The 18678-nt window shown below is 37.9% G+C and overlaps 1 protein-coding gene across 1 annotated transcript in view; it reads right to left on the reverse strand.

The window, feature by feature from the left end:
* ACVR2A (activin A receptor type 2A) overlaps window positions 1-12791 on the reverse strand; it is an 83800-nt gene extending 71009 nt beyond the window's left edge. Inside the window, exons 1-2 of the mRNA XM_040645157.1 lie at window positions 12411-12791; window positions 12039-12172 (exon numbers count right to left, since the gene is read on the reverse strand). Coding sequence (XP_040501091.1) covers window positions 12039-12093 — 55 coding nt within the window. The 5' untranslated portion in view covers window positions 12094-12172; window positions 12411-12791. The remainder of the gene's footprint in view (window positions 1-12038; window positions 12173-12410) is intronic.
* Between the last annotated feature and the right edge of the window lie 5887 nt (window positions 12792-18678).

Genomic DNA, 18678 nt, shown 5'->3' on the forward strand with positions numbered 1-18678 from the left:
GGCCCAACACCCAAGTTTTCTCCCTACAGAATGTCTGCTCTTTCTAGTATACCAGTCCAAGAAACTGCATAATTAATTACCTTCACTGAATTTGAGATGAAGGACCTTCTTACTGCTATTTGTTTGTTTTTGAGAAAATCATTCTTTCTAACCAACAGCTACATTTGTACCAACAAGATTAGCTTTTATTGCTATTAACTAGCTCTTAGTGGCCAACAACAGATTCCAATGGAAGAAAATTCTATACTCTGTAATAGACTAGGCTCTTCTAATTTCTTCTGCTCTCTGGCTTAGTGAGCTGATATCTTTCCCTATCACAGAAACAAGACTATTACTTTAAAAATACTGTTTAATCAAAACTGCTAAATATATGTTGCTAACTAGGAATTACAATTCTTGATGTGGAGCTATTCTCTGGCTACAATAGTGAAAGGTAAGATCTGCGGATAAAAGATCAAAACCACCCTTCACTGATTCAAAAAGAAAAAAGTATAACCAACACTCTTCTTCTCTGACCCTAACCTTTTAATTTTACTCCATCTTTCTGAAGTGAGGATCAGCTTGAGTAGCTCATTCCTCATAAAAATCATTCCGATAGAGGTAGTTGTACCTGACAGTCTGTTAGGTCCTCTCAGCAATTAAAGCCTCCTAATTTAATCATTTCTATTACTTCTAGCCCTCTCAGCCAGTAGACAATCTCTATTTACATTTTAACAAACAATTAGCAATGAATTTCCTAATTCAACACCCAAACCAGGTCTATGTATCTCTAAAGAAATAAGAGAATAAAAAAAGGTCAGCCGGTAAGATTTGTTATGTAACATTTATGCAGAATAAAAGGATGATCAGTAGCTATTTAATCATTTTCCCAGTCACAAAGAAAGGTGTTTTATCCTACTTCTGAATGCCTACTAATCAAATTGCTTTACTATTACCCTGCCTATCTTGCATAAGTTAATATCTCACAACTGCCCTTATTCATTATTTATCATTCTCTTTTAACTTTGACTTTTCATTTCTCCCCATATCATTTTAAAGTGTACCTGCACAAGTAATTTCAAGTCTTAGCTTAAATAAAAACAATTAGCAAATTCTATTCATAAATAATGTAGTATGAAACTCTAGTACCAATGAACACAAAACCTAGCAAACCAGTTATTTTTCTAGAACTACTTTACTTATGGTAATAAGAAATAAAATGGCCTATCATATTTACAGGATGAAACTGCACTTCTTTATTGAAGGTGGCTTACCAAAAACAGTTATCTTTACCTGCTTCCATAATGAGAGACACCAAATGAAAAGAGGCAGCCACCATTATATTTTTAAATTCAGTACAGTTTAATGTCTCTTCTGGCTTTATCTCTATGTAATAATACAGTTTTTCCTAGTCAGAGATGATGCTGCTGAACTTCTGCCAATATAGAGTTGATTTCCCTGTGCCAAGCACCACCTCCCCCTCCTACCAACAGTACAGGCTTGAAATCTTTCACAGATAAAAATATTCAAGCTGACTACTTAGAGTTAGAGGCTATAGCCCTGAGTAAAAATAAGAACCCATAGTATTAACTATTTATCCTTTCAGCCTTTAAGACCTTGATAACCTGTAAAGTATCAAATTCCTAAGAATTAAGATACAAAATATGCTGTTTCTACTTCTGAATTTTCAACCACACCAACAATACATTACATGTTTAAAATAAAGAGATGATCTTGTGAGAAAACAGGCATATTGAAAAGAAGCAAAGTCAAAGTTTCACAGAGAAATAGGAATGCTTAGTAAATAAGAATATAAATTAGCAAATGCACAAAATCTAAATATAGGAACTTGCCACAAAAATTCAATAAACTCTGGTCTGTGTTTTATTATCTCCTTTTTTTGGTTTTTTTTTTTTTTTGAGATGTGGTATTCCAAGTTTTCAGGTACACAATAAGCCTATCCATCTCTTTTTAAGAAATAATAAGTAGGACAAATATGGGGTGACTATGAAAATCTGAGAGGAAGATTAAGTGTAGGCAAGCTTTAGAATACAGAGAATGTTCAAAGCTAGAAGGGGTCTTGGAGAATCTCTCTAGTTCAGTTTAGGTTGATATAACAGTCTCCTACTCTCACCTCTTCACTCCTACATACCTCCAATATATTCTCCAGATAGCTGCCCAAGTGATCTCAACATATAACCCAGATCTAGCTCCTCCTTAACTCTTAGCTTTCCCACTGCCCTTTGAATTTTATTCTCACTCCTTCCCACATTAGATCAAAGCCCTGCATGATCTGGTCCCTGTCTATCTCTCCAGTCACAAGCCTGGATTCACTTCTTCAGGCAGGCAAGTAGGCATTTACTGAGTTTCTACTTTGTGCCAGAAACTGTGCTATCCCCTGATGCTATTGTGATAAAGGTGACACACCCCTCTAAGAACTTATACTCCTGCAGTGAAAAGTGCAGATAATAAATATGTAGATAAGCTAAGTAACTAGAGATTTGTGGTATGGATGTGAGGCCAATAGCTATCCTGTGAGTACCCTGTTTGCTTCTGTCAGAACTCATATGACTATCTGTAATTATTTTACTCATTTGGCTACTGACTTTAAGACTATAAGCTCCATAAGCACATAATCATATCTGTCTTGTTCATTGCTGCATCCCAAGCACTTAGTAGTGTCTAGCATGTAGTTCAACATTTGTTAATAAATGAATACTTATTTCATTCTCTTTAATTTAAAGCTGAGTAAAGTGAGGTCTCAGTGACTGCCAAGGTCAAAGAAGAGTAAGTAGCAAAGTAGGAATTTCACTGAGACTCTTAAGTTTTAGTTCAAGATATTATTATATCACATTCAAAATACTGATCTCAAAACTTGAATGATTATGTTTTCAAAGCTTGTAGTGTTACCCAAAAACAGACCTGAGGATCTTTCAAGACTTTACTTTTACATGAAAAATTTTAAAACACTTAAGTTTTAAGTAAAACTAAGAAAATATTTTAAATTCCAATAAATAGAAATGAGAATTCACTACAATGTTTCCTTTTAATGCATTCTACAACAATGAGACCTTAAAGAACGCTGTTTAAAAAAAAAAAAAAGATCTTATCTGAATGTTCTAGATATTTCCTGGCTCCTTTTTGGCACTCTATATTGATATTTTCTTTGGCAAATCATTTTAAATCATGACTAAATCATTTACTCACAATATTAGTTCATATTAACTGATAAGTAATTTACCAGCAAATTTAAAAATATCTCCCAAGAACTGAATCTATATTTTTAAATGTTTTACACACTACATTGTTAATAATGAGACTTAAAATAGGTTACAAATGAATATATGTATGTAACATCTACTATGAACCAGCTACTGTGTTATACGGCATATCACTTCATTAAATACACCTTGCTTTACAAATTTAAAAAATTAATCTTAGAGTTTTAGAAACTTGCCAAGATCTCATAATTTACCCATGCCTCCTCCTCTTAAAATAATGCTTTGGAAGAAGCTTGATTTATCATGTATAATCATAAAGATGTGAAGACCACATATAATCATCAAGATGTGAAGACCAAGATTTTTCCTAATAAAGGTTTCATTTCTATAAAATATATATTGCAAAGTTACTAATCATAAGTAGGAAACTCCTCCCTCCAAGTTTTATATATGGATAGGCTTACTTTTATAACAATACGTAAAGATGGTTCATTTTTTAAATGTTTTAAAAAGCAACCACTTCCTTAATGGGAACTTCTAATAATTACATTATTACTTTACATTTATTTTCTTTGGCAAATTAGAGAATAAAATGATTCCCAATGTGACTATAGCTACTAAGAAAATAGTGAACCAAAGAAAAAAGTGCTTGCATCTAGTCCAAAAGAACAATATTGAAAAGGTTTAGGATTCAGGCATGAATAACATATACCAAGTCAAAAAAAGTTTCTAAATCTACTTCTATACAACAGTATAATTAATTTACTGTGAGGAAAATGCCTTATATAGATTTCAAAGAATGTAATCTGGATGGCCAGTATGAGCAGTAACTGCGATTACTATAATGTGACTATTATTTAAACACAAGCAACATACCACACCACAAGTGCTCAGAATTGTTTAACTTCACAATGAAGACATATCCATCGTAGTGTCTCTGCCCCCGTAAAAGAATACACGTGCTCATCTTTTCTATGTACTCTTATTTTTCCAAATCTATGTCTGTATTTTCATTCATGCTTATAATCTAAATCCATATCTGCCTGTAGAATTTCTTTAGTTATGAAAATGCTTCCTATTTTCTTCTGGTTTGATATTTCTTCACCAATTTTATTTAGTAGCCTACCATTCTACCTTAATCTTCAAACTGCTCTTCTATCTTATATTCCACATGTATATATTTGGGACAAACACCAAGATCTGTATCTCTCTTAGTTTTAATTCCTTTTCCTCTGATTTAACCCCCTCAAATGAGATTGTTTTACGTCTCCAAGCAATTATAAACATCTTCTCATCATATAAATCTCTTCCTCAGACTTAGTCAAAATTCCTTCATCTCCACTTGCCTTCCATCCATGGTCTAGTTTACTGGCAAACGCTCTCTGTGTTCCTGGATCCTGTTTTGTGCCTTTTCCTTCATATTAAGATGAACATCCCTCTCAACCACTGCCAAGACATTTTTTTCCCTATTATTAGGATCTATGTCCTCCAGCAAGCCTTTTCTAAATTAAGAAAAATCTGAACTCTTCAAAATTACAATCTAATTTTGTTTTAGCACCTTTGTGTGCTTAATTTATCCAGAGAATCCAGAAGAGAGAAGAGCTCAGCCAGGGCAGGTCCATGTTCTCTCTTGGGGACCAGTTTTCCCTATATTCTGTATCTAAGTACACATTCTCTATTGTAGATTAAATAATGAGTACATTTTTCAGTACACATACTTTTCACTGCACATGTTTACTTTGCAGCTTCCTTCTCAGAGAACTGGGTAGAGAGAATAAGGGACTGTTGAAATAGGTCACTATTTCTTAGGAGTTTAGAACCCATTAGTTGATCACTGAATTAATGGATCACAATAAAAAAAAATTTTAGTGAAACAGAAGATAAAAATAAATAAAAATCTTACACAAAGTAAGAGTTAATTCACAAAACTTCTTTTTATATGGGAACTGAGTTATGATGCAATGTGTATTTCTTACTGTGGGTTATGGTCAAAAAACCAAACAGAACTGGAAGATCTCTAAAATGCCTTCTAAATCTGTGTGATTCAAATTATATTAAAAGATTTAATCTAAGAATCAGAAACACAGCATTTAAAAAAAATGAACAGAACTTAAGGATACCCTAAAAACAACCAGCAAAATCATTTTTTCTTAATAAAATGTCATTATTAAACTCTAACCTTAAGATTATAGAATCATAAAGCTTTTAGAGAGGAAAAAAGTTCAGAAATAATCTAATCCAACTTTATTGCTTTAATACAAAAAAGGAAAACCCAGGCCCAGAAATGAAAAATATTCATTTTATCCATTCACTAAACATTTTCTCAGCACCTACTGTGTGCCAGGTTCTAGGACTGGACCTGTAGGTAGAGATGTCTTCAAAGAGCTCATGGTCTAACATGTATAGAGGTAAATAAACATTTGTAGTAATTACTGGAATCAAGGTCGTTTAGAATACAAAGCAACTAACTCAATCTGGGTTGGGTGGCAGAAAAATTGTTTCTAAAGAGGTAATACTTCTCAGTCTTAAAAACAAGGAGTTAGCCAGGTAAAGGAGGAAGAACTAACCTATACAAAGGTACCATACTGATATACAATAAGGATGACACATTGAAAAAACTACAAGTCAAGTTTGTATAGCTGGAACATAGAACTCATGCTAAGGAGGAGCCACAGCTGAATACCTAGTATTTATGTGATATTTAATCTTCCAAACCACTCTCTGAGGTAGTCACTATTAATATCCCCATTTTGTAGATGATAAAACTGAAGCGCAAAAGGTGAAGTGATTTGCCCAAGGTTAAACTGTGAAGCCAGGATGTAAAACGGGGAAGTCTTACTCCAAAGCCTATCCTCTTAAGCCACTATACCAAGAGGTTAGAGAACACAAGCAGGAACCAAATGATAAAGCACCATTCTAAGTACATGCCATTCTAAGACTTTAGATTTTATGCTAAAGGTGACTCACAGTGAAATGTTTTAAGCAGGAGTGACATATTTAGATTTATTTTTTAATGAGGTCAATCTGGAAGTTATATGTCGACAGATTGGAACAGGAAGTAGTGACAGGGATCTAGTCTTAACTAGAAAAGTACTACAATAATTCAGGTAAGAAAAATAATAGATGAGCTGACAGTGGCAGTGCTGACACCAGAACCAAAGTCCACTGACCACTGGGATCACATTCTTGCCCAGTATCCATAAGAACCTCCAAATTTTTTCTTTTAAGCCCACTAGTCTAACAGTTTTTAAAAATCCAACCTCAGAGATAATACATTTCCTTTAGACCCTTAATTAAACAAAATGTGACGACTAGATGCATTTGGGTATATGCAAGTGACTAACAGAAATCCAGTTGGAGAATGACAGAAAGTCAATTGCTATCTACAGTAGTTTTCTTACCTTCTTGACTTCTCCTTCTCCTTCCTCTATACACTATTCCTGGAACTTTCATGTTCAATAGTCAATTTGAAATCAATGTTCTGTCTAGACATGACTATTATAACCTAACAAAATTAAATCTACCACAGAGGAAGTCTGATGTGGTCCCAGCTGTGGCAATAAATATATTCTCTGGTCTGGTCAAATTTTGGCTTAAACTGAGATGATGAATGAATAATAACAAAAGACAGACTTTTTGAAAGCGGCAAAGATTTGAAGAAAACCGAAATATTAAAAAAGTTATAACAGTGGGGCACCTGGGTGGCTCAATGGGTTAAGTGTTGAACTCTTGATTTCGGCTCAGGTCATGATCTCAGGGTCATGAGATCGAGCCCTATGTTGGGTCCCACACAGGATTCTCTCTCTTCCTCTGCCCCTCCCCCCCCCAAAAAAAGGTAGTGGGGGAGGGAGTAAGAGCAATCCACAATTGAAGCCATTTGATTCCAAAAGAGTAAAACTACTCCCAAGTGTGTGTGTGGTAGTCCAGAAACCAACAAATGAAAGAACAGTGGAAAAGACTATCTGGTCAATTCTCGAACACTCTAAATTGAATCTGTTTTCATTTAAACCATGTGTGAACCCTCTTGAGCCACCCCTGATGCTAAGCAACAAGTAGGTTCCATAAGCAAGCAGCCTGCAGTACAGGGAAGTACCGAAGGAAAAAAGAATATAAACAAAGAAGGCATGAAGTGGAAAGGGAAGCATAATGAAAGGGAATGGAAGAAATTATGAGTTATAGAATATGGAATAAAAAGTGAAAGAGTACTAGTACTAGTGCCCCTAATATCAAACACTGCTAACCTTACCTGACTTAATATCTAAGAGGAACCATGCAGGACAAGTGGCAACATAAGAGAGCATGAAAAGACAAATATAAATCACAGATTTTTGAGACACCAAAGATGAGAAATAAGAGTACACTACTTACAAAAGTAAAAAAGCAAAAAAATAGTTTTAGAATCTAAAGGAACGTTTACAGATTACTAAAATCTCATTTGGTTTAGTTATGCTTTACTTCTCATGAAACAGTGAACCCAAAAGGTGAAGATGTCAGTAGTATCAGAGATATGTGAGTATGAGAAGGTGTGTTACAAAGATAGTATGAGGCTTATTTGCATATTTTTGTGGGAGTGATTTCAGAATTTTTCCTTTCAATGGTGTAATGCTACTTACACTTTTTCACTTTAATTCTGGTTCACTTCCTTAAAACTAGAGTTCAAAACAAGGTAAGCACTTATTAATTATGGTCAAATTTTAACCTTAAAAAGGACAAGGGTCTATCATAGATCATAGAATATTAATTAGTATAGCCTAAATGAGTCTAATGATAACCAAAACCCAGCCAATAATTCTCCAGAAAATTATGTAATTAAACCGCTTTAAAACATTCTTCATATTAAAGTCATTAAAAAGAAGAAGAGAAGAAATATCCTTTAAAAAAAAAAAAGACCCTGAATTCATACTTTGCAACCTTTCAGACACATGTAATAGTGTACATATTTCATATGAAACTTACAAAACTTTCCTGCACCATGTTAATCTCTCTCTCTCTCACACACACACACAACCCAGCTGCCACCACACAGTCCAGACAGTGATTTTAATAAGGATAAAAGGAAATATCCTTAAAGATGATTATCACAGCAAAGAGACTACTGGATCAAAAGCAAATATAATTAAACCTGATACTTTGACCAATTATTCATCCTATTCAGGAATATAGAGTCTTCATGGGCTCTCCATTATAGCAAAGCAATGGGTATGGAGAGTTTATTCATAACTCAGTAAAATATTTTTATTAAACTATAATAAGATGAAATAATGTATACACCTTTAGTCTGTTTTTCTAACATAATCATTCTAATTTTAAAAGATAATGAAAAGATGAAAGCTCTCAGTATAAAGTCACCTGAAGATCAATAGCATATCCTTGTAAAATCTGGATGACTGACTGTGGGAGTGGGAAGCACGACCCTTTTACTAATATACTAATACTTTTAAAAATGAAGAGTTTAAAACAAAGCTTCTCAACCTCAACACTATTGACATTTTGAGCCAGATAAGTGTTCACTCTGGAAGGCTCTCCTGTGCATTACGGGATGATTAGCAGCATCCCTGCCCTTTATGCACTAGATGCAAGTAGCATACCATCCCCCACAGTTGTGACAACGAAAAATGTCTTCAAATGTCCCCTGGGGGAGAGGTGCAGGGGAGGGAGCAAAAGACACCCAAGCTTGAGAACTACTGGCTTATGAATAGAAAAAATTTCAACAAGAATTGGTGCGGGAGGGCGTTTGTTTTCTCTTCTGGTTTTGATGTTCTAATATATTGTATTTGAATTTGATCACAAACTACATTTAAGAGATTCTGCCTGTAGAAAACAAAGCATTTAATATCTATCACTTGTTAGCCAAAGTTCAGCCGAGTCCCAGAAGATTCACTCTACTGCCAATTCTCCCTCCAACAGCACATATACTCACTCACAGAAACATACACAGGCGTGTGCGCACACACACGCACACACACAAACACACACACACTATTGCCTAGCTGAAGTAAAGGAAATGCACATAATTACTTTATTTCCATTTCTTATTTCATCGAATATATGGACCAGACTGCTCCAGTTCCCACAGAAATTCAAACAAATTCTCAACTTATTCAGTGCAACTCAAATACCACAATAGCTGCATCATTCTAGGTAAGATAAACCTAAGTATTAGAGCAAGTATTAAACTCAGTTTACAAATGGTGAAGAAAGATACAAATTAACTACAATGCTTTAAAAACAAACAAAAAAACCCTAAGAAATACATCTGTGTTTTGAAACAGAATCTAAGGAAGGATAAGAAGAATGAAAAAATTCAAATACAAAAGGAATCTGAAGGTATTCGAGGATGAGAGCAAAACTCAAAAATGTTTCCCCTAGAATTACATTAAGAAATTACATACTTGGCCATATCCTACAGGAACAGTCTGCAAAATCAGTCTCCAGTATACATACCATGGGATGGAAACAGAAAAATCAAAGTCTGCAAAATACTAACAGTAAACATCCATCCTAAAAACCTGAAATACAACAGCTCTTTACTACTATTTTTAATTTGCTTAAAAAAAATCAAATATCCAGAAACAAAAAACAACTTGAGAAATTTTTAAATTCTCATAAAAACAGCCATCCTCATACTTCCAGCATGCCAGATTACATATTACATAGAAAAATCAATTAGGAAAAGAAACATCATAATCTTTTAGAGTACATTTGATTCATAACAAAAGCCTTTTTAAAAATCAGATATTTTAAGTACTAAAAATCTTCACACATAAACATGGATTAAAGTCTTTTAAGATGATTTCAATTATCTTCAATAGAATTATATTTTAGTTCAACTAGGAATTATTTGAAAAAAACTATGCAACAATATTTATTACCAGTTTTATGTAATTCTGCTATATATATCTATATGCTCTGTAGCAATAAAAATTACTGTGTTTCAAAATTTTAGCTATTAACCTCCTGGCCCACTGAAAGTAATCCTACAAAAAACTAATGCTCCATTCTTTTTACTTCTAAACCAAGCACAGGAAGCTGTAAGATCTGTAGCGACAGCCTGCTTTTCCAGAAGTAATACCTTGAGACTGCTCAAGAATAACCTCCTTCACCAATTAGTGTGACTCAGGTGGGTTTGGGAGGGAATAATGTCCACAATTCCTTGGTCAGTGGCCATGATGCCCCTCCTCCTCAAGGGCAGGAGATCAGAGAAAGGGATTTGAACAAGAGGAGTTCACCAACCAGAACATACAGGAACACAGGAGAGAGAGTACTACAGGAAAAATAAAAACTACACAGTTAAGTCATGTCACAAAAGCAAGAGGTTTAATGTTATCAAGGTATTCATTCATTTCAGAGACACCATTGTTTATCTTCCTCCCCAAACCGTGCACAAAAAGAACTGTCAGCCTGCCTTAAGCATGTTCCTTCTTCCATTTAAACAGACATGATTCTTTGGTTAATCTCTGGCAATGATCGCCATTTCACAACACATTTAGCCCACCCGGAACTGATCAATACCACTACAGACATAAGACTAGACTTTATCCATTTATTAACCACAAGGAAATGTACCGTTCAGCAAAATTCTATACATTACAAAAGATTCTATTAAAAGAGGGGGCTGGGAGGATGGACACACACACACACACACACACACCACAGAGGTACACAAAGAAAAGACTAACACCCTCTAATTTCCCTGTAGCAAAGGAGATAAAGACATAGCCATGAAACCTGTCAATTCGTTCACCCCCTTAATTCTCTCTCACAACCTAGTAACTGAATATTGAATTTTATGATAAATAGATCCATTGCGACTTTAAAATTGTTTCATATATCAAACTAACTCTCCTGTTACGTACATTTGCACACCTTTGAGCTAGGTTGTATTCATTTACGGAATTTCAAATACAAAAGACTAGATAGTTTTCCAACCACTGGTTGCAAGCATAGAACGTTCTCACAAAATCAAATTTCAAATATAAAAGGACCAAATTATTCTTTCAACCTTGGGCCAAAACCTATTTTATGATTATAATGTATTTGACAGTATGAACAATCTCAAATGGCTGCTCTAAACCAAAAACAATGCTTCAATACAACGCGTTTAAAATAAGTATTCCGTAGGTAAGCAAAATCTATGCCAGAAAAGAGCACATAAATGGTGGTTGAAAGCCAGCACATTACCAACACACAGCGGCATACCTCTTCTGCACTGGATTATTGTTAATACTCCAACAACAACAACTACAACTATTTTTAACACTGCTGGACACTGAAGTTGAAGAAAACGTAAGGGGAGACCCAGATGAAATTGCTGATATGATGCATTGTTTCTCACGGTCAAAATTAAGTAACAACTGGCTAGATCTCTGTCGTGATAGTCACTGGTGAAGCACTAATTAAAAGACGATTAAAATAAAACACCCTTATTTTGGAGATGCCACACTAAATGACATTTTGGAAAACGCCTTTCGGGTCTCAAACCTTTGCATGGATTGTCACTTGTGGTATATGTGGCTTAACTGCAACCCAACCAGCGCTGTCATCCAATGTTATGGCCACAAACCATGACTTTCTCACTTCCACAACAGAGCAGTCACTCTTATCAGTTCGCCAACCTAACTCAAAACGAGAAAAATTCATGGAGATTTCCAGATCACAATCAGACCTGGGGGGTCGCAGCCGAGGGGCTCCGGGTCCGGGAAAACCTCCCCGGGCTCCACTGAAGCTCGCCGACCCAACAACAACCGCGGCCAACAACAACCGCGGCCGCCAGCAGCGGCGGCAGCGGCAGCAGCAGCAGCAGCAGCAGCCCCGCCGCGCCGCGCTCCATGCACCTACCTGAAGAACAGGAGATAAGAAAGACGGCAAACGCCAACTTTGCAGCAGCTCCCATTTTCCCGAGGCGCCGGGGAATCCGTAGGAAGTTCTCGCTAGATATCCAGTTCCCTGGGTCTTCCTCGGAGACAAACCTCCTGGTGTAAAATCAACCGTCATAAAACATATTCGGAAGCCCCGACCAAAAAAACGTTCACGGGGTTAAGAAAAAGAAAAAAAAAGGGGGGGGGAGAGCACAACAATAAAAAAAAAAAAATGCACCACGGGGGAAAAACCGCCACACACACGCACAACACACAAAACCAAACAACGAAAAGCCAACAACAACAAAAGCGGGTTTAAATCACTGTCAAAATCACTGTCAGCTCCGCTCGCCTCTCGGGTCTCTCGGAACAAAACGCCAGGCTGAGGCGACGAGGAGGCGGCGGCGGTGGCGTCCGCTGCCGCCCGGACAGTTCGGGAACCGAGCTGGGTCCGACGTCCGGACCGACCTTCAACCCGGACACCCAAAGTCCGCGGACCACTGGCGGCCGAACTCGCGGCCGTGGCGGTCGAGGCAGCTGCCGCGCGGGGAAAGAGCAGCGGGCGGCGGCGGCAGCAGCCGTGCAAGCGGCGGCCAAGTTCTGGTCCAGGCTCTGGCTCCGGCTCCGGGCTCCGGGCTCGGCCGCGTTTTCGGTCCCCTGGCCTCCGCCGGCCCCGCCCCCCAGACTTCCGGTTCCGGCCCGAAGCTGGAAGCCAGGCACCGCGGAGAAACGCTCCGCCGCGGCGGCGGCGGCGGCAGCGGCGGCAGCGGCCGGGCGCAGCGCGCGTGCCGGGCCGGGAGCGCGAGGAGATTGTCGGGGAAGCGAGGCGGGAGCGGGGGAGGGGTGAGTGCGAGGGCGGGGCCGGCTGGAGGGCGAGGAGGCGGGGCGGACGGAGACTCGTTACCGCGAGGCCTCGGCGTCCGGCCTGCTTGGCCTGCTGGGCTGTGGGGCTCGAGTGGGTGGGTGATTAGATGCGGTCGGGGTCGTGGGGCGCCTGGTTTTCTAATTGAGCCCCACTGGCCTCTCTGGAACGTACACCCGCCTGATCAATGGGAACCTAAGAGGAACAGGAGCCTGAGGCGGGGCGGGTGGCCAGCGACTCCGAGGGGCGTCTGCGGCGCCCTGTCTTTCCTCTGGGGGGACGCCTCGTCCGCACGGAGACTCCGGGTGCCGGGAAGCCTGGGGGGTGTGAGCCTGTCCGCCGCGCCCGCGAAGCTGCCCTAGCGAGCTCGGTGTGCGCGAGCTGGTGGTGTCTGTGCCCCGAGCCTTAGCTCCGCGTCCCACCCTTGTAGCCGCTGCTTAAGCGTTTTGTCTTTCGGCTAAAAGAGAAAAGGGAAAAAACTCGCGGAGGATGGGCTGTCACCCGGTCAGGATGTCCATGGCAATTATCACGGTGTGCAATTTGAGTCCATTCCTACCATCCCTTTTATACACAAAGCATTGTGTTGAGAACTGTTCTCCACGTAATGGGTTCGCAAATAGTACGTGCCAAAGAGAAAACCTGCAGATTTCGATCGACATATTTGATGGTCAGACAAGTGTTTACTTTTTCAAATTTTAGTTCTTTGGGGGCTTATTTTTACCTCTTAATGCAAGGTGATTTTGTTTACAAGGTGCTGTGCTAGGCACAGAATGGGATACCAAATGTGAAAATAGGATCCCTACCTCAAGGAACCAACAGTATTTGCTGTACTTGAAGTTGGCTGCAGAATACGAACTAACCACAGTGTCAAGGGTAATAGCTTTCTCATTTACCACACTTCAGCGAGCTCCGTGAAGGTAGGGATCCTATATATTCTCCATTTTATGCCAGCATTCAAAAGAATCTAGCATGTGATAGGTGGGTTACTAAATAATTGTATAGATGACTAGGGGATTACTGCATTTTTCTTAGATACAAATTTTTGATTTTTATTAATAAAAAATAATAAACCAACTGTACCGTATGTCTAACTCATGTTTTACTGGTGGTTTACTGATTCCCACATTTTTCCCACAAAGCCAAGCCTTCTCCCTTGTATTTATAGTGTTTTATTTTTCTTTTCCTCTAAATTACTCTATATTTCTGTCTATTAAGTTCATCCTGTAATTATCTGCCCATTTCTACAACTTGTCAAGGTTATTAGTAATTACTGTGACTCTTTAAACTCTCTCCAAGATTTCCAGTTCTCAAGTTGTGGTGCTCAGAATTTGACTGATATTGTGCAACAGTTAAGAAAAGTCCCAAGTTGTTCAGGGTATCTAAATGATCTCATATTATGTAATTCTCTGGACTTTATGAGCTGGTCAGAGGAATAGATATAAACCCTCATCCATTCTCTAGTTGCATTAAAAGTTGCCACTAATGTTTCTGAAATGGAAGCGTGTATTTAGTTCACTCAGGAATTTGATGTCAGTTATACCCTGGATCGGGCCTCACTGTTGTCTTATCTCTGCATCACTTCCATATTTCTTGAATTGTGAAACCAGAGCAAGTGGAATAACTGGAATAACCAGTGGTAGGACCAAAACTCAAAAATATATTCCTTATTTTACCACCTAAATTTGCCAGTAAAAGAATGTAAGAGAAGAAGGAAATCATTTTTCTGTACTATGAAAGGGGAGCAACAAGTTGAAGTCCGCACTAAACTACTCTTATAGAGAGTTTAACCCCATAGGAGAAGTTATTAATATCCAGTAGCAGTAGTTACCTATTTTCTTCCTAAAATCCCCCATCCTGTGTATATTTTTAAAAATTCAAAAATAATTTAACCTAATAAGACATGAGAGTATGTGACTAATTCCCACTGGAATTCCAAAGCTTAAAAAGAAGACAGAGGTAGCTGCAGCTAACCCTACTGCACCTCTTTCTTTCCTATTCTAGAATCACTTTCTCTTCATCTACAAATCCAACATCTCTCTAACAGTACAAGCAGTACAAGCTGAGTTTAGGAAGGAGGAAGAAGAAAGGGAAAGGAAACATGAAAGGAACTCTGGTCTGCCAGAGCATTAGACAATTACGTGTCAAACACCTTTAGCTAACATCACTCAATCCCCATACCTGAGACTCAGTCTTATAGCCACTACAATGCTAGAATTTCAGGTCCAGAGTTCTGACAAGAAGTTCAATTGAACTGCAAGTCTTTCCCACCTGGAAGAATCTTGAGAGGCCAGTTTAATCTAGAAATTCAAGTGGGTGTTGGCTAGATGAGGAGACAGAGGTAAACAAGTGTTAAAGACTGCTTCCAAAATAAAGGATGACTTCTTTTGCTAGGAACTCGTATGGCTCAAAAAGTTATGGATTAAGTTTAAAGCTTCACCTCTGAAATAGAGCTGGAATTGAATTAGGCCAAATTTGAACTTGCCTTTGATATTGGATGGTATGCCATATATTGTGAAGAAATTCACTGTAAGGTATTCACCTGCTTTTGGACATACCAACAGCCACATATAAGTATAGATATGCCAGATCTCTCTCCTTCATCTTCAGAAAGATGACTAAATTCCTTTGGAGTATGAAGGATGTTGGATTTCCCTTAGATGAAGGATTTAAAAATTTCTGCTGCTTTCTACACACTATAAAAGTATACATTTGTGCAAGTATATAAAAGTATACTATAAAGATACTATAAAAGTCTACTCCTGTGTTCAAATTTCAAATAACATATTTCTGAAGTGACATAAGTAATGAATTTCTTATACATGGGGAAAAACTTGGTAATGTGGTAAGTCAAAGGAAGGCAAATAATAGCATATCTTTCATGAACATTCTCCTCTCCCCAAATGCTCAAGGTGGGAATTAAATTCCCTCTATCCTAGCTTTTGCTACTCTTATTCCTCCCTTTTTACTTAGGTCTAATCATAGCATTGCACTACGCCAATGGTGGAGTGGGGGGAGAGATGTAATGAGAAGAATAAGGATGTGGGAATGGATGAGGGACAAAACATTAAGGCAGAATATTTTAGGGCAGATAAATGAGTTAGGAGAAACTAGCTGTGGTAAAAATAATATGTCTAGCACTTTGATAAAAAGGCTGTATTAACCCAACTAGTAATAGAAATAACAACCAGTTGTTTCCTGTGGAACATCCCAAGGGTATTATTTGAGTTTTCTCTCATTCTCACCTCCTTCAAAATCCAGTCAAGGTACTTGGGGAAGGTATTTTCCCACCCTCCAATTTGTATTCGTGACCACAGAGACTTAGTTTTCTGTTTAATTTCTACAATTTTAGAACTTTAATTTCTAATAGTTTTCTATTTTACTTCTAAATTCTTCAACTGTTTTATAAACTTTACAACTTCTATTTCTTAGTTTTGTTTTATTTCTAATAGTTTTCAACTCTTCTTTCTATAACAGAACAGATTCAGCTTTGAGATACAGTGAGTAAATCAATCCCAATGACCTCAGCCATTCATTCAAGTTGGAGTAAAACAACACTACTCAAAAGTGCAGTTCTCAAACCAACGTTGGTCTCAAACTTTGTTAATGATCTGTAATAAGATTAGCATAGACAACAACCGATAAAAAGTTCTGTAGAGGGGCACCTGGGTGGCTCAGCTGGTTAAGTGGCTGACTCTTGATTTGGGCTGAAGTCATGATCTCAGGTTCATGATCTCAGGGTCAGGAGATAGAGCCCAGGGTCGGGCTCCACACTGAGCATGGAGCCTGCTTAAGATGCTCTCTCTTCCTACCCCCCTCCCCTCTCTCCCTCCCTCTCATTAAAAAAAAAAAGTAGAAACTTAACAGAATGATGTTAAGTCTGTTAAAGTTAATAAAAAAAAATTGGGCTTATATTTTGTTTTTGTTTTTATTTCATGTTTTTGGTAATTCAATTTTATTGCATTTTATAAAAGTCTCATAGGTTGGGAATTCACCATAGATAACTTGAGAGGCACTGGAGTAGAAAATAGACTATATACCTAAGATCCTCCCTCAAAAGTAGTACTTTCCATCCATTTTGACAAGTGCTTAATCTTGAATAAAGCTTTGATGCTGTTGTCCTAAAATTTTCTATAATGCAAACCTGCATAAGAATCATTCATTTTCATTACATTATCCATCTTTATCTATGGTATTCATCTATTCAACAAGTAGTTATTAGCTGCAGGATTGTCCTAGGTATCAGTTGTATAGCAATAAAGGAAATGGATATTGTCTCTGCCCTCATTGAGCTTATAGTATCATAAGGAAGACAGAAAAATAGCAAGTAAACAAGTAATTATGAAATGGGAAGGATTATTTATAAAAGACAGGGTGCCGAGATAAAGAAGAGTGGTGGAATTTGAGAGGAAAATGACACTATTTAGAGAGAATGACTCAGGAAGGACTTACTAAGGAAGTGGCATTAAGCTGAACCCACAAGATGAAAAGGAGATAGCCATGAATGGAGCTAGTTAAGGAGGAACAGTATATATGAAGCCTATGATGTGTTCCAGAAATTGAAAGGGGGTTCTTGTGGCTATGAATACAGTGGCATGAATAAGGAGAGAGAAGAATACAAGCACCAGACAACAGTAGGCCAAAGTAAGGTCGTTGGATTTTATTCAAAGTAAGTATCAAGCCATTGGAGGTTTTTAAGTAAGGAAGTTATATGTTCTAACTAAGGCCCTTAAAGATTATTCTTGTTTTTATATGGAGAACAGGTTGCAAGAAATTAACAAAGAAAGCAGAGAGACTAGTGAGAAAGGTGTTGCAGTAAGTCAGGCAAGAGATTATGGTACTGTGAACTAATATGGAAAGAAGTGGACAGACTCAAGATATACTTTGGAAGAAGAATCAACAGGAATTGCTGATGGATTGGATGACTCCTACTTTTTTCTTAAGCAAATGTGCAAAGGTAGTGTCATTTGTTGAGATGGGGAAGATTTAGAGGGAGTATATTATAGAGAAGGAAGTAAAGAGATGAATAATGAAAGAACTCAATTTTGAAAACGTTAAATTTCAGATGCCTGCAAGACATCTAAATGGAGACGTAAAGTAAGCAATTGGATGTGATCGAAGTTTGGAGGTATAGGCAATGCTGCAGATATAAATTTGGAATTATCAGCCCATAAATGATATTTAAGGCCATGGAAATGAATGAAAGCATCCAAACAGAGAGTGGACAGAGAAGAAATTTAGCAAGTGGAGGAGTGAGAGCCAGGAAAAGGGATGAAAAAGTCGCAGCCAGAGAGATGAGATAAAAACTGAGAAAGATGTCATACATGAGTGTTCTACAAAAGGGAGATAGGAACAGTATTGAATCCTATGGAGACATCAATAAATTGAAGAGCAAAAAAATAAGGAGCCATTGGATGTGGCATCATGGAGAGAGAATCTATCTCCTTGATAGCCATTTCAGCAGAAGCCAGATTGAGGCAGGCAGGAAGAAGAAAGCGCAAGCAGAAGCAGTTGAGTTTGTAGAACTAGACACTGCAGGGTGATGGTATTTCCAGTGAGAGCTCTAATTTCCACAAATTATGAAGCAAGTTTTCAGCTTAAAGTGCAGGAGGCATGATGAAAAGTTGCGAAATAGTCCTAACTGAGGTTGGAGAGCAAAGCATTATAGAATTCTCAGGGTCGATTACCTTTTTGAAGTTGGAGATCACGTTTGTCATTACTCCAGTCTGTCCAGCTGTGTATGTGGTTATTTCCTGAAATG

This window comes from Ursus maritimus, unplaced genomic scaffold, assembly GCF_017311325.1.
Source record: "Ursus maritimus isolate PB19 unplaced genomic scaffold, ASM1731132v1 scaffold_1, whole genome shotgun sequence".
Classification (NCBI taxonomy): Eukaryota; Metazoa; Chordata; class Mammalia; order Carnivora; family Ursidae; genus Ursus; species Ursus maritimus.